Source organism: Salmo salar, chromosome 06, assembly GCF_965601325.2.
Source record: "Salmo salar chromosome 06, fSalSal1, whole genome shotgun sequence".
In the NCBI taxonomy this organism is placed as follows: domain Eukaryota; kingdom Metazoa; phylum Chordata; class Actinopteri; order Salmoniformes; family Salmonidae; genus Salmo; species Salmo salar.
The window spans coordinates 45,026,860-45,041,638 of NC_138296.1; the positions used below are offsets into that span (position 1 = coordinate 45,026,860).

The 14,779-nt window shown below is 49.0% G+C and overlaps 1 protein-coding gene across 1 annotated transcript; it reads right to left on the reverse strand.

Moving 5' to 3' along the window:
* Positions 1–10,574: 10,574 nt before the first annotated feature.
* LOC106607267 (proline-rich protein 29) lies at positions 10,575–14,159 on the reverse strand. Its single transcript, XM_082976151.1, has 6 exons — positions 13,970–14,159; positions 13,429–13,519; positions 12,386–12,513; positions 11,406–11,572; positions 11,218–11,288; positions 10,575–10,705 (listed from the first exon to the last, which is right to left on the reverse strand). The coding sequence occupies exons 1-6, from the start codon at positions 14,048–14,050 to the stop codon at positions 10,674–10,676; spliced, it is 570 nt and encodes a 189-aa protein (XP_082832277.1). The 5' UTR covers positions 14,051–14,159; the 3' UTR covers positions 10,575–10,673.
* Between the last annotated feature and the right edge of the window lie 620 nt (positions 14,160–14,779).

Below are 14,779 nucleotides of genomic sequence, written 5' to 3' on the forward strand. Positions count from 1 at the left end.
TAACTGTGACCTTAAGCTGTTAGTGTCTTAACGACCGTTCCACAGATACATGTTCATTAATTGTTCATGGTTCATTGAACAAGCATGGGAAACAGTGTTAAACCCTTTACAATGAAGATCTGTGAAGTTATTTGGATTTTTACGAATTATCTTTGACAGACAGGGTCCTGAAAAAGGGATGTGTATTTTTTTGCTGAGTTTAAATCTAGCTACATGTTGAACTTCCATTCTCCCAGGCCAGGGGCACAATGTATGAATCTATGGTTGGATCAGAATCGCCCTTATAATTATTGGCCAGTACGGAGAATTAAGTAAAACCACAAGTCCATATCCCTATCTTCATCCATGGCTAATTTAGGAAAGGCTAATTTTAGTTAGCTAGCTAACCACCGGAGGACAACGACAAAGCGAGATGCAACAATATACGTTTTTTTTCTGTCAAATGACGTTTGGTTTCTGATGTGACGTGACTGGTGTGAAGCCAAATCCAAACTGGCTTCCGTTGACACTTTTTGGGGGGGTGAGCCAGGACCATCTTCTTCTTTGGTATTATGGCATTTGCACATTTTGTTTGTGCATGCTGCCACCTAATGTGCGGTAGTGTCAATCACATTCCATTTGTGATAATAAAATAAAAAGGAAGGGGGAAAAAAGATAAAATTGCACCACCAACCAACCCTACACCAATAGTTGAAGTCGGAAGTTTACATACACTTAGGTTGGAATCATTAAAACTCGTTTTTCAACCAATCCACAAATTTCTTGTTAATTAACAAACTATAGTTTTGGCAAGTCAGTTAGGACATCTACTTTGTGCATGACACAAGTACATTTTCCAACAATTGTTTACAGACAGATTATTTCACTTATCATTCACTATATATCACAATTCCAGTGGGTCAGAAGTTGACTGTGCCTTTAAACAGCTTGGAAAATTCCAGAAAATTAATGTCATGGCTTTAGACGCTTCTGATAGGCTAATTGACATCATTTGAGTCAATTGGAGGTGTACCTGTGGATGTATTTCAAGGCCTACCTTCAAACTCTGTGCCTCTTTGCTTGACATCATGGGAAAATCTAAAGAAATCAGCCTAGACCTCAGAAAAGAAATTGTAGACCTCCACAAGTCTGGTTCATCCTTGAGATCAATTTCCAAACGCCTGAAGGTACCATGTTCATCTGTACAAATAATAGTACGCAAGTATAAACACCATGGGACCACGCAGCCGTCATCCTGTGTCACAGTATCTAACGAAGGTGGCGCCCCTCCTCGGTCGGGCGGCGCCCGGCGGTCGTCGTCGCCGGCCTATTAGCTGCCACCGATCGTTGTTTCTGTGTCTTTTGGTTTTGTCTGTCTATCCCGCACCTGTTTTGTGTCTGTAATTAGTGGGGGGTTATTTAGTGTGCATTTTTAGTTGGGATTCTTGTGCGGGATTGTTTATCTGTCGCTAGAGGACAGGTGTTAGCTAGCGCTGGCTTTATATTAAGCGTGTTACTGTTCTGTACTGTGTTTGCCGGGCTGCGCCCCGTGCGTTAAACGTTTCCGAAAGATTCTCCTGTTTTGGGTGTTATGCGCACCCTGTGCTTTTTTCGGACACCTTATTGTCTACGGTGGAAATAAAACTTTTGACCTACCGGACCTCAGTCTCCTGCATTTTGACTCTACTCCTTTCCTGCTCCTAAGAGAAGTCGTGACAGAATCCCGCACCAATTATGGAGTCAGCAGGAGCAGAAGCGCCATCCATGGCTGAGCAGGTCTCTCACCACGCCAGCCTCCTCCACCGCCTAGGCTCGGCCATGTACCAGGTGTTGACCTGGTTGGAGAACTGGGAGAGAGGTGCTTCCCCAGCTGGGCCAGCTCCGGTCCCTCACCCTGCGCCCCTACCCACACCCACTGAAGCGGGCGCCGGCGGTATCCGGATTACTCCTCCCCGGGAGTTCGATGGGACGGCCGCTGGGTGCAAGGGGTTCTTGCTCCAATTGGAACTATACCTGGCGACCGTCCGCCCCCCCCCCCCCCCCCCCCTCCGACGAAGAGAGGGTGAGCGTCCTCGTCTCCTGTCTCATGGGTCGAGCCCTGGAATGGGCCAATGCGGTCTGGGAGGGCCCAGACTCGGCTCGGTGTGACTACCCTGAGTTCACCCGCCGCTTCCGGGCGGTTTTCGATCATCCCCCGGAGGGCAAGGCGGCGGGTGAGTGTCTATTCCATTTGAGACAGGAGACGAGGAGCGCTCAGGATTTCGCCTTGGAATTCCGGACTCTCGCCGCTGGATCGGGGTGGAACGAGCGGGCCCTGATAGACCACTATAGGTGTAGCCTTCGCGAGGACGTCCGCCGGGAGCTGGCTTGTAGGGACAACGCCTCCACCCTAGACCAACTGGTGGATTTGTCCATTAGACTGGACAACCTGCTGGCTGCCCGGGGACGTTCCAGTCGGGGCCTGTTCGTTCCGCCTCCCAGTCCTCCCGCTCCACAGCCCATGGAGATAGGGGGGGCTGCGTCGAGGAGGACCGGAGGAGGGGGTCTCTCCTACACCCGCTGTGGGCACAGAGGACACACTGTGGACCGGTGCTGGAGAGGTCCCCCCGGGAGTTCGGAGGGCAGGCAGAGCACTACTTCGACCCCCCAGGTGAGTCCGCACCAGCCACACCCAGAGCCCCCTGTCGACCACATGTACACCTCCGTTTGTTTTCCTGATTTTTCCCCTCACTTCCAGTATAAGGCACTAGTCGAGTCAGGTGCAGCTGGGAGTTTTATGGATCGTGGGTTAGCGAAGAGGTTAGGGATTCCCCTGGTTCAGCTGGACCACCCCTTCCCCGTGCACACCCTAGATAGTCGACCGCTAGGGTCAGGCCAATTAGGGGAGGTCACAGTGCCACTGGTTATGCAGACGTGGGGGTGTCATGAGGAGCGTATCAGCCTGTTCCTCATTGACTCCCCAGTGTTTCCGGTGGTACTGGGAATCCCCTGGCTAGCCACGCACAACCCTCAGATTTCGTGGAGACAGAGGGCTCTTATGGGGTGGTCGAGGGAGTGCTCAGGTAGGTGCATAGGAGTTTCCATCGGTGCGACTACGGTGGAGAGTCCAGACCAAGTCTCCACCGTGCACATTCCCTCAGAGTATGCCGATTTGGCTATCGCCTTCAGTAAGACGAAGGCGACTCTATTACCCCCCCATCGACGAGGGGATTGTGCGATAAACCTCCAGGCCGACGCGGTTCTTCCTAGGAGTCACGTGTAACCTCTGTCTCAGGAGGAGACAGTGGCTATGGATACATACGTCACTGAATCCTTGAGACAGGGATACATTCGGCCATCTAAGTCCCCCGTCTCCTCAAGCTTTTTTTTCGTGAAGAAGGAGGGAGGTCTGCGCCTGTGCATTGACTATAGAGGTCTAACTCCTATCACAGTGGGTTTCAGTTACCCGCTACCTCTCATTGCTACGGCAGTGGAGTCATTTCACGGGGCGCGCTTCTTCACGAAATTAGATCTCAGGAGCACGTATAACCTGGTGCGTATTCGGGATGGAGACGAGTACCACATCGGGCCATTATGAGTACCTCGTCATGCCGTATGGGTTAAAGAACGCTCCCGCTGTCTTCCAATCCTTTGTGGACGAGGTCCTTCAGGACATGCTCGAGCAGGGTGTGGTGGTGTACATCGATGACATCCTGATCTGCTCCGCCACACGCGCCGAGCATGTGTCCCTGGTGCGTAAAGTGCTTGGGCGACTGCTGGAGCATAACCTATACGTCAAGGCTGAGAAATGTGAGTTCTCCAAACGAGCCGTCTCATTTCTAGGATATTGCATTTCCACCTCGGGGGTGGAGGTGGAGTGTGACCGCGTGACGGCTGTGCGTAATTGGCCAACCCCAACCACTGTGAAGGAGGTGCAGCGGTTCTTGGGGTTCGCTAATTATTATCAGAGGTTTATCCGGGGTTTTGGCCAGGTGGCGGCTCCCATTACCTCACTGATGAAGGGGGGGCCGGTGCGGCTACAATGGTCAGCAGAGGCGGACAGAGCCTTCCATCGTCTGAAGGTTCTGTTCACCAACGCACCTGTCCTGGCGCATCCGGACCCCTCTTTGCCATTCATAGTGGAGGTGGACGCGTCCGAGGCTGGGGTAGGAGCTGTGCTATCGCAGCGCTCGGGCATTCCTCCGAAGCTCCTTCCATGTGCATTCTTTTCTAAGAAGCTGAGCCCGGCGGAGCGCAACTATGATGTGGGGGACCGGGAGCTGTTAGCCGTGATCAGGGCTTTGACGGTGTGGAGACATTGCCTTGAGGGGGCACGTCACCCTTTTCTCATCTGGACCGACCACCGTAACCTGGAGTATCTTCGGGCAGCGAGGAGGCTTAATCCCCGTCAGGCAAGGTGGGCCATGTTTTTTACGAGGTTTCACTTTACCCTCTCGTACATTCCAGGTTCCCGGAACCGGAAGGCTGACGCACTGTCGCGTCTCTACGACACCGAGGAGCGGACCATCGATCCTACTCCCATACTTCCCGCCTCCTGTCTGGTGGCACCGGTGGTATGGGAGGTGGATGCGGACATCGAGCGGGCGGGTCGGTCAGAACCCACTCCACCGCAGTGTCCCGTGGGCCTGAAATACGTTCCGCTTGGTGTTCGCGATCGCCTGATCCGATGGTCCCACACTCTACCCTCCTCGGGTCATCCTGGGGTGGAATGGACAGTGCGGGGCCTGAAGGGAAGGTACTGGTGGCCCACCTTGGCTGAGGATGTTCGGCGTTATGTCTCTTTCTGTTCGGTATGCGCTCAGTGCAAGGCTCCTAGGCACCTGCCTCGAGGGAAATTACAGCCCCTCCCCGTTCCACAGCGGCCTTGGTCTCACCTCTCGGTGGATTTCCTCACGGATCTCCCACCGTCCCAGGGGAATACGGCGATCCTGGTCGTTGTGGACAGGTTCTCTAAGTCCTGCCGTCTGCTCCCTTTGCCCGGTCTTCCTACGGCCCTGCAGACCGCGGAGGCCCTGTTCACCCATGTCTTCCGGCACTATGGGGTGCCCGAGGACATCGTATCTGATCGGGGTCCCCAGTCACGTCCAGGGTGTGGAGATCGTTGATGGAGAGGCTGGGGTCTCGGTCAGCTTGACCTCGGGGTTCCACCCCGAGAGTAATGGGCAGGTAGAGCGCATTAACCAGGATGTGGGCAGGTTCCTGCAGTCGTATTGCCGGGACCGGCCAGGGGAGTGGGCGCAGTTCGTGCCATGGGCCGAGATGGCCCAGAACTCTCAGCGCCACTCCTCTACCAACCTGTCACCCTTCCAGGTGGTATTGGGGTATCAGCCGGTCCTGGTGCCATGGCAACAGAGCCAGACGGAGGCTCCTGCGGTGGAGGCATGGGTGAAGCGCTCTCAGGAGACCTGGAATGGTGTCGAGGAGTGCCTAAGGAGGGCTGGTGAATGACACAAGGAGAGCGCTGACCGCCACCGCAGTGACGCCCCCGTGTTTAACCCGGGGGACAGAGTCTGGCTCTCAACCCGGAACCTGCCTGCCCTGCCGGAAGCTGGGTCCGCGGTTTGTGGGGCCGTTCAAAGTCCTGAGGAGGATAAACGAGGTGTGTTACAGGTTACAACTCCCTTCATATTACCGCATTAACCCCTCGTTTCATGTGTTTCTCCTCAGGCCATGGTAGCTGGCCCGCTGCAGGACAATGAGGTGCTGGAGGTCCCCCCGCCCCCCCTGGACATCGGGGGGGCCCCGGCATACACAGTCCGAGCCATCCTGGACTCCCGACGTCGGGTAGGGGGCCTGCAGTACCTCGTGGACTGGGAGGGGTACGGTCCGGAGGAGAGGTGCTGGGTCCCAGCGGCGGACATTCTAGATCCACCCATGCTACAAGAATTCCACCGCCGCCGTCCGGATCGGCCGGCGCCTCGCCCTCCGGGCCGTCCCCGAGGCCGGCGTCGGCGCACGGCTGGAGCCGCGCGTCAGGGGAGGGGTACTGTCACAGTATCTAACGAAGGTGGCGCCCCTCCTCGGTCGGGCGGCGCCCGGCGGTCATCGTAGCCGGCCTATTAGCTGCCACCGATCGTTGTTTCTGTGTCTTTTGGTTTTGTCTGTCTATCCCGCACCTGTTTTGTGTCTGTAATTAGTGGGGGGTTATTTAGTGTGCATTTTTAGTTGGGATTCTTGTGCGGGATTGTTTATCTGTCGCTAGAGGACAGGTGTTAGCTAGCGCTGGCTTTATATTAAGCGTGTTACTGTTCTGTACTGTGTTTGCCGGGCTGCGCCCCGTGCGTTAAACGTTTCCGAACGATTCTCCTGTTTTGGGTGTTATGCGCACCCTGTGCTTTTTTCGGACACCTTATTGTCTACGGTGGAAATAAAACTTTTGACCTACCGGACCTCAGTCTCCTGCATTTTGACTCTACTCCTTTCCTGCTCCTAAGAGAAGTCGTGACATCCTGCTCAGGAAGGAGACGAGTTCTGTCTCCTAAAGATGAACGTACTTTGGTGCGAAAAGTGAAAATCAATCCCAGAACAACAGCAAAGGACCTTCTGAAGATGCTGCAGGAAACGGGTACAAAAGTATCTATATCCACAGTAAAACGAGTCCTATATCGACATAACTTGAAAGGTTGCTAAGCAAGGAAGAAGCCACTGCTCCAAAACCGCCATAAAAAAAGCCAGACTACGGTTTGCAACTGCACATGGGGACAAAATCGTACATTTTGGAGAAATGTCCTCTGGTCTGATGAAACATAAACAGAACTGTTTGGCCATAATGACCATCGTTATGTTTGGAGGAAAAAGGGGGAGGCTTGCAAGCCGAAGAACAGTATCCCAACCGTGAAGCACGGGGGTGGCAGCATCATGTTGTGGGGTGCTTTGCTGCAGGAGGGTCTGGTGCACTTCACAAAATAGATGGCATCACGAGGGAGGAAAATTCTGTGGATATATTGAAGCAACATCTCAAGACATCACTCAGGAAGTTAAAGCTTGGTTGCAAATGGGTCTTCCAAATGGACAATGACCCCAAGCAAACTTCCAAATGGCTTAAGGACAACAAAGTATTGGAGTGGCCATCACAAAGCCCTGACCTCAATCCTATAGAAAATATGTGGGCAGAGCTGAAAAAGCGTGTGCGAGCAAGGAGGCCTACAAACCTGACTCAGTTACACCAGCTCTGTCAGGAGGAATAGGCCAAAATTCACCCAACTTATTGTGGGAAGCTTGTAGAAGGCTACTTGAAACGTTTGACCCAAGTTAAACAATTTAAAGGCAACGCTACCAAATACTAATTGAGTATATGTAAACTTCTGACCCACTGGGAATGTGATGAAAGAAATAAAATCTGAAATAAATCATTATCTCTACTATTATTCTGATATTTAACTTTCTTAAAATAAAGTGCACTTTCGATCCCCAGCACTGATCTTTACCCAAGTTGCATGACACAGAGTGCCTGCTCCCTCTGGTCAGAAGAAACACAAACAAATATCACAAGTCCACTACAGGTTACCTTCACTGATTCAATTGCACCCAACTCCTTTCTCACCCACCCTGTAACCACAAATGGATCCGGCAAAAGGTAAGAGTCCACTTTCTCCAAAAATGTCACTCCTACTGGACCAGATTCTTCTTTATTCATTGATGCCAGGCTCGGGTTCCGAGCTCGTCACCACACCTTCCACCTCACTTAACTTGCCCTCATTCACTTCCATTTAACCTCCAGAACTCTGTCTGGCGCACGGCTCACTCTGTTTGACACCAATCTTCTTCGACAGCCCATCTCCATGTTTATCTCCATCTTCCTCAGATTCAAATCCAACCTCTGCTTTCCTCATTCTCTTCAACCTCTTCGTCCTCTTTCTCCGCCTCCATTCTTCCTCAGAAACTTACCTTTCTGTCTCCCTGTTCCAAAGTTCCTGTTCTTGGTCCATGATTCCTCCTACAACGGTTTACAAATGTTTGCTAGTGCTGTCAATGTTGTCTCTGTTGCTCTGCGATGATTGGCTATTATTATCATTTTTAAATATCAAGGGACGCCAAATACTCGCTAGCTTCCCTTGCATTCAATGCTACAAGCGACAACCATTCAGCCTCTTGCGAATTTATGAAACACAGAGAGATCAGAGAGAGATCTCTCTCTGTGTTTCATAAATTTGCAAGAGGCTGAATGTATATCACTGGAGAAAGCATCAGAGTGAACGAAACAGCGTCCCTCTGTCTCAGTACGTGTAGCCCATCTATCTGATGCTGTGTGGTCAAAAAGAGTATGACATGGTTCCAAAATCATTTATCTTGTTAATTTTTGGGGGGGAAGCCTGGCTTCCCTTGGCATCCAAGAATACACGCCACTGCTACTCACTAATACATGGCTGTACGCACCCACTGCACACACACGTACACACACGTACGCATGCACACACAAAGTCGTCATGCTCGTAGGGGGTACAGTGGCCCCCTCAGATTTGTCCTGTTTAAAAAATATATAATTGTTGTTCATTTTGTTGTTGTTTCTCTGTAATACTACTAGCCACCTAGCAATTTTATGAAGTTTGCTTTAGCTAGCCCAGATTGGGAGATTAGGAATCTTTCTCTTGATTAGCTACCAAGAAGTCAATTCAGGCTATCAATCTTAGCTGGCATGCCTGCTGGTAAGATTGGTAAACTTTAGAAAAGCAAGCAATAACAAAATGTACTGAATAATTCACATTCCTTTCAATCTTATAACCTGATTTTAGCAGAGATGCAGAGAACCATATTTAGTTTCTTTAAAAAATAACAACTAGTCTGGAGGATACAGACAGCTCAAGGAATATGCTTAGATATGCAATAAAATAAGCATATTTTTGACATACACTAAATATACAGAAGTATGTGGACACCCCTTCAAATCTGTGGATTCTGCTATTTCAGCCACACCTGTTGCTGATAGTTGTATAAAATCAAGCACACAGCCATGCAATCTCCATAGACAAACATTGGCAGTCGAATGCCACCTTTCCAACAAGTCAATACGCAAATGTCAGCCGCTCCTAGAGCTACCCCGGTCAATTGTAAGTGCTGTTATTGTGAAGTGGAAATATCTAGGAGCAGCCACAGCTCAGCTGCAAAGTGGTAGGCTACACAAGCTCACAGAAAGGGACCACTGAGTGCTGAAGCGCGTAGCGCGTAGAAATCTCTGTCCTCAGTTGCAACACTCACTACTGAGTTCCAAACTGCCTCTGGAAGCAACGTCAGCACAAGAACTGTTCGTTGAGAGCTTCATGAAATGGGTTTCCATGGCCGAGCAGCTGCACACAAGCATAAGATCACCATACACAATGCCAAGCGTCCGCTGGAGTGGTGTAAAGCTCGCCGCCATTCCTGTTTCAGCATGACAATGCCCCCGTGCACAAAGCGAGGTCAATACAGAAATGGTTTGTCGAGATCGGTGTGGAAGAAGTTGACTGGCCTGCACAGAGCCCTGACCTCAACCCCATTGAACACCTTTGGGATGAATTGGAAAGCCGACTGCGAGCCAGGCCTAATCACCCAACATCAGTGCCCGACCTCACTATTGCTCTTGTGGCTGAATGGAAGCAAGTTCCTGCAGCAATGTTCCAACATCCAGTGGAAAGCCTTCCCAGAGGAGTGGAGGCTGTTATAGAAGCAAAGGGGGGACCAATTCCATATTAATGCACATCATTTTGGGATGAGATGTTCGACGAGCATATGTCCACATACTTTTGGTCATGTAGTGTATATATGAACTTGTCAGAAACTCACTGAAATAACAAGTGACATGCTGATAGACATGCTGGTAGACATGAACATAAACGAGCAGCTTGACATTTGTCATGAATCTTGCACTGGAGGCAAAACTGAGCGATTTCCGCTAGATGGGCCAGTTGCAAAGTCAAAATTGTCTAAATCGTAAACATGTATGAATACAAAAATTAGCTTTTTGGTCTTAGTTTAAGGTTAGGGTTAGGCATTAGGGTTAGCAGTGTGGTTAATGCTAAGATTAAGGTTAGGTTTAAAATCAGATTTTATGACTTTGTGGCTGTGTTAGCTAGTGACCTCTGCAGAGCTGCCTCCAGATCAAGATTCATGACAGTAAATGTCAACCTGCTATAAACTAACTCACACGCTCATAGAAAAACACCCTCTGACTTTGTCATGACAAAGATGATGCTGCTGCTCCCTGCTGGATATTTTGTGTAATGCATGTAGAAATAAGGCCAAAAACGGCTATAATATTGGATAATATATGCCATTTAGTAGACATATATCCAAAGCAACTTACGGTCATACATTTTATGTATGGGTGGTGTCGGGATTCAAACCCACAACCCTAGTGTTAGACGTGCCATGCTCTACCAACTGAGCCACAGTACAATTCTGGAAGTGAGCGTAAAAACATTGAACAATGCCGAACAATGATGATCTTGGCCTTTTCTTTACTTGAAATAACAAATCTAAAAAAGACCCACATTAAAATATGTAAATAAAAACAGAACAATGGCGAGCATTATACGATTTCTGCAACATACAGAAACATGATATTATGAATAACTATTATCAATAGTTAAATGACTAAAAATGTAAATCAAGAACAAAACTGCGGTGCCTCTGAAATGTAGTTCTGTTTACTATGACACGTTTAGAATGACTCTATCTTGCTAACGATGAATGGAAGCTGTAGATTTCTGCTGTTGTTGTCACTGTCTTCTCTCCGTAGCGTCATAGTAATCTACACACAAGAGGCAGAGAGAGACATGGAAAGCATCTGACGAACACATTCTTCACAAGTGTTTAGTATAATCAGCCTCGTTATAACCCACAGTATCGCAATCAGCAGCACTGTCAGCACCCTCATCAGCATCATTATGATCCCCCACCAACCAGCATCACAGAGCTCTCACATCATCTAACAGAGGGTGCTAATTGGGATGTTAGATCCGTAGAATTAGGAATTAGTAGTAGTAGTAATTTAATAAGATATACATGGTTATATCCTACATGTTAGAAGACACTTACGCAGCCCCTTACATGCCCAATAAGGGCTTTGAGACTTCCCATCCCCCCACTCAATGTTCTGTATGTACAGTACCACATATTATTGAGTCATTCTATTTCTATGGTAACTCCCTCCCAATGTTTTATCTGGTGTTCTGCTATGGACACCCGTGTGTTAACGCTAGTGCTGCGATATGTGTTGTACAGACATACAGCGGAGATGTACAGAGGGTTCCAGTTGTGTACCTGTTGCTGGAGGGACGTCAGCACCCACGGTCCTGGTAGCGCTGGGTGGGGGAGGAGGTGGGACCGCTCTTCTGGATGACATCACACATGCGTATCATTGTTATCTCCGGCCCACGTTGTGTCACAACATCCATCTATGTAAGTGTGGGTACGGTAGGTGTTGTGAATGGGCTTGTGTTGTGAATCACCTGGTGGTGTCTCTGTGTGGTGAGGGTGCTAGCTCCAGGGGTTCAGGGGTGTTGCGGTAGACCAGGCTAGGGTGAGGCTGGGGTGGAGGAAACCAGGCTGGGTAGGGCAGGTAGGCCGGGGGAGGCTGGTAATGGTAGTGGTACACCTCTGAATCCTCCTCCTCCTCCTGTAGTATTTAACCTTTATTTAACTAGGCAAGTCAGTTAAGAACAAATTCTTATTTATAATGACGTCCTAGCCCTGCCAAACCCTCCCCTAACCCCAGACGACACTGAGCCAATTGTGTGCTGCCCTATGGGACTCCCGATCACGGCCGGTTGATCAAACCAGGGTCTGTAGTGACGCCTCTAGCACTGAGATGCGCCACTCAGCTGTAAAAATCACTGGGGGCCAGCTGGCCTGGAGGGGAGGATAAAAAACAGCCCATTCAGACACAGCATGTGTCAAATGGCACCCTATTCCCTATTAAAAAAGAATAAGAAGAAAATAGTGCACTAAATAGGGAATAGGGTGCCATTTGGGGCACATCCTCACTCTCCACTTCAATGGGTTGGACGACCAACTGCTTATGGAGCCTCAACTCAACCACTAAACTGACAAGGAACAGTGTGACCCAAAACAGACTCCAAAAATAACTTTTAGGTGCATTAGCTAATGTGAGGAGCCACTCTGACCTCGGTCTGTTTACGTTTCCAGATTGTCATATCAGATTAGGTATGTCTCTACCTACTGAAACACATGTTTTCAGATGAATAATGTAAGATGAGTGTGCTGCACACGGACAGGCTGGATGATAAGTTGGCACATGTGACTAACAGTAAATGTACCTCAGCGGTGGAGAGTGGGGCTGGGAATAGCCAAATGACTATACCTCAGAGGTAGACGGAGGGTGGAGCTGGGGCTGGGAATGGCCAAATGACTATACCTCAGAGGTAGACGGAGGGTGGAGCTGGGGCTGGGAATGGCCAAATGACTATACCTCAGAGGCAGACGGAGGGTGGAGCTGGGGCTGGGAATGGCCAAATGAGCTGAGGGCTGACATGGTCATGTTGTTCATGATGACCTGGTGCATCTGAGCATTTTGGATCATCATCAGCTCCACCAGGTCTGGAGAATAGCAGAGAGCAACATTACACACACACACACACACACACACACACACACACACACACACACACACACACACACACACACACACACACACACACACACTTACACACACACACACACACACACCTTACACCTGCATGGATGCTAACTTCTATATGCCTGTTGTGCTGTCCTTTAAGTGACAATCAACCCGTTTCAACCGGCATGGTGTCCAATCACGAGATCTAAATCAAATCTGACATCCTGAATGTTCTATCCTCTCCCTTCCTCAATTTCTGTCTAACATCCTTCCAGCAATATGAAAATACAGATTTTGCCCGCTGGCTGCTTGTCAGGCTACTCTGGCGACAGCCTGATGCAACATTTCGCAAAACGACACTATATTATACAACTCTGTCAAAATGAGAGGAATCCGAACTACTCATTGAATAATATCAGAAATAATGCCAATGCTGAAATAAGCCTCAATATAAGTGAGTTGAAAGTAAGAAGAGCAGAAAGGTCAGTCAGTCAGAGCAAACAATCACTGCCCTGGCCTGAGCGACCAACAGACAGACAATGATGAGGCTAGAGGTGGAGAAGGAGTGCCATAGGCATGACCGCCATTATAGATGGTTGAGCTCTGGCCCAGCTGGCACCTGCAGTGCCATTCAGAGTTTCCCCCCCACACACACACACACACACACACACACACACACACACACACACACACACACACACACACACACACACACACACACACACACACACACACACACACACACACACACACACACACAGAACGAGTGAGGTGAGAAAATACACTTTATAATATTGCACGCATGTGTTGGAGGCAGAAAGCCATGTCAGAGAAGCCGAGAGACGTGGGCTCTGTCTGAAAAGTTATCTTGACAGCTTGCCTGCCATACGTACCCTGCTTGAAGTGTCCTGGCCGGATGGAGGGAGTGGGAGATGACACAGCAGCAGGGAGCTGCTGTAGGATGGTGGTGGGCTGCTGGGAAGCCTGGGATGGAGACATGAGACTTTAATGAGGCTCGCTGACTGGAGGCATACAGCCAGGGAGAATATCTATCTCCCATATCTAATACTGCCATGGATGAACTACTGTTAAGAGGCAGGCAATATCAGCCCACTCTCTCAACATAGTTAACAGTAGCAATGTGTGATAAAACATCCAATTAAAACTATAAGGCAGTGAGCCGGAGATATGCATCAAGAAGATATGACTCATCAAGCTATTACAACAATACTCAAATCCCAGCTGTTGGAAGCTAAAGATGCCTCCCTTAATGATGCTGCAAATGAAGTCAATGGCATATAGAGAGCCAACTTTCTCTGTAAATGAGCGTGGGTGTTAAATATCACATAGAATTACAGTCTCTTTGATATGCCAAGTAAACAGGTCAACTGTATTTTTTTGCTATTGAAAAAAATCCCTATTTGCTACACTTACAGGCTGTTGAATTATCTGCACATTCTGTGCGTCCTGGTTCCACTGCTGAAACTGTGGGTAATTATCATCTGTCCATGCCATTGAGTTTCATATGTCGGTAAAAAACAAATAGAGCCGTAAACAGTAACTGAAGATAAACCTTGTTTTGATCCAACCCAGGCTTGGAGTATACACTCACCAGTTGGGTTGCCAAGGCTTCAAAGCGCAAACAAAAAGTACGAGAAACATGCGCAGGTTGTTGCGCACCTATAGGCTGGTGCGTCACTTACTGTAATGACTATGCTGCTATGGGATATTTAAACTAGGACTAATTAGTCGCTCTCTTTATCACATTTATTTTCTTACCATTTAGGCTTGTATGATATAATCGAGTTCTAAACGTTTCTAAAAGAGCAAATGAGGTGGTCACACTTGAACTGATTTTGACAGCTGTGGCACAAAGATAGCCTTCTTCCATGCAGCAAAGTGAGTGAATTCACAAAAGTAGCCTATAATTGGGATTTCCCGCCCCTAGACAATGAGCTTGGCAAGTCCATATGGTCACATGCATCAATGTTGACGGGAGGGGCAGGGAACTGGTGGGCCACCGCTACGTAGGTCTCTCACTTTAAACTGAGTGTGCTAAGTTATGGACACCTGGGATAGGCCTGGGCCAGCTCTCTTTCACTTCATAGACCACTAATTACAGATTCCATTTGAGGAGTTTTTCGCTCTGACTCTCGCTATCTCCGTTCTCCTCGTCAGTGTTTCTCTCTTCTTTCCTTCTCCTACATGCTGTCACTGTCTCCCACGCGGATCCATCCGCCCCCA

Bases quoted from the DNA above. Each gene is read 5' to 3' on its own strand.
- LOC106607267 (XM_082976151.1), bottom strand. From the start codon at position 14,050: ATGGCATGGACAGATGATAATTACCCACAGTTTCAGCAGTGGAACCAG. The intron at 13,520-13,969 runs GTAAGTGTAGCA...TCTCCATCCCAG, and splicing joins TGCAGATAATTCAACAGCCT to GCTTCCCAGCAGCCCACCAC. The intron at 11,289-11,405 runs GTGATTCACAAC...GATGTCATCCAG, and splicing joins CCACACAGAGACACCACCAG to AAGAGCGGTCCCACCTCCTC.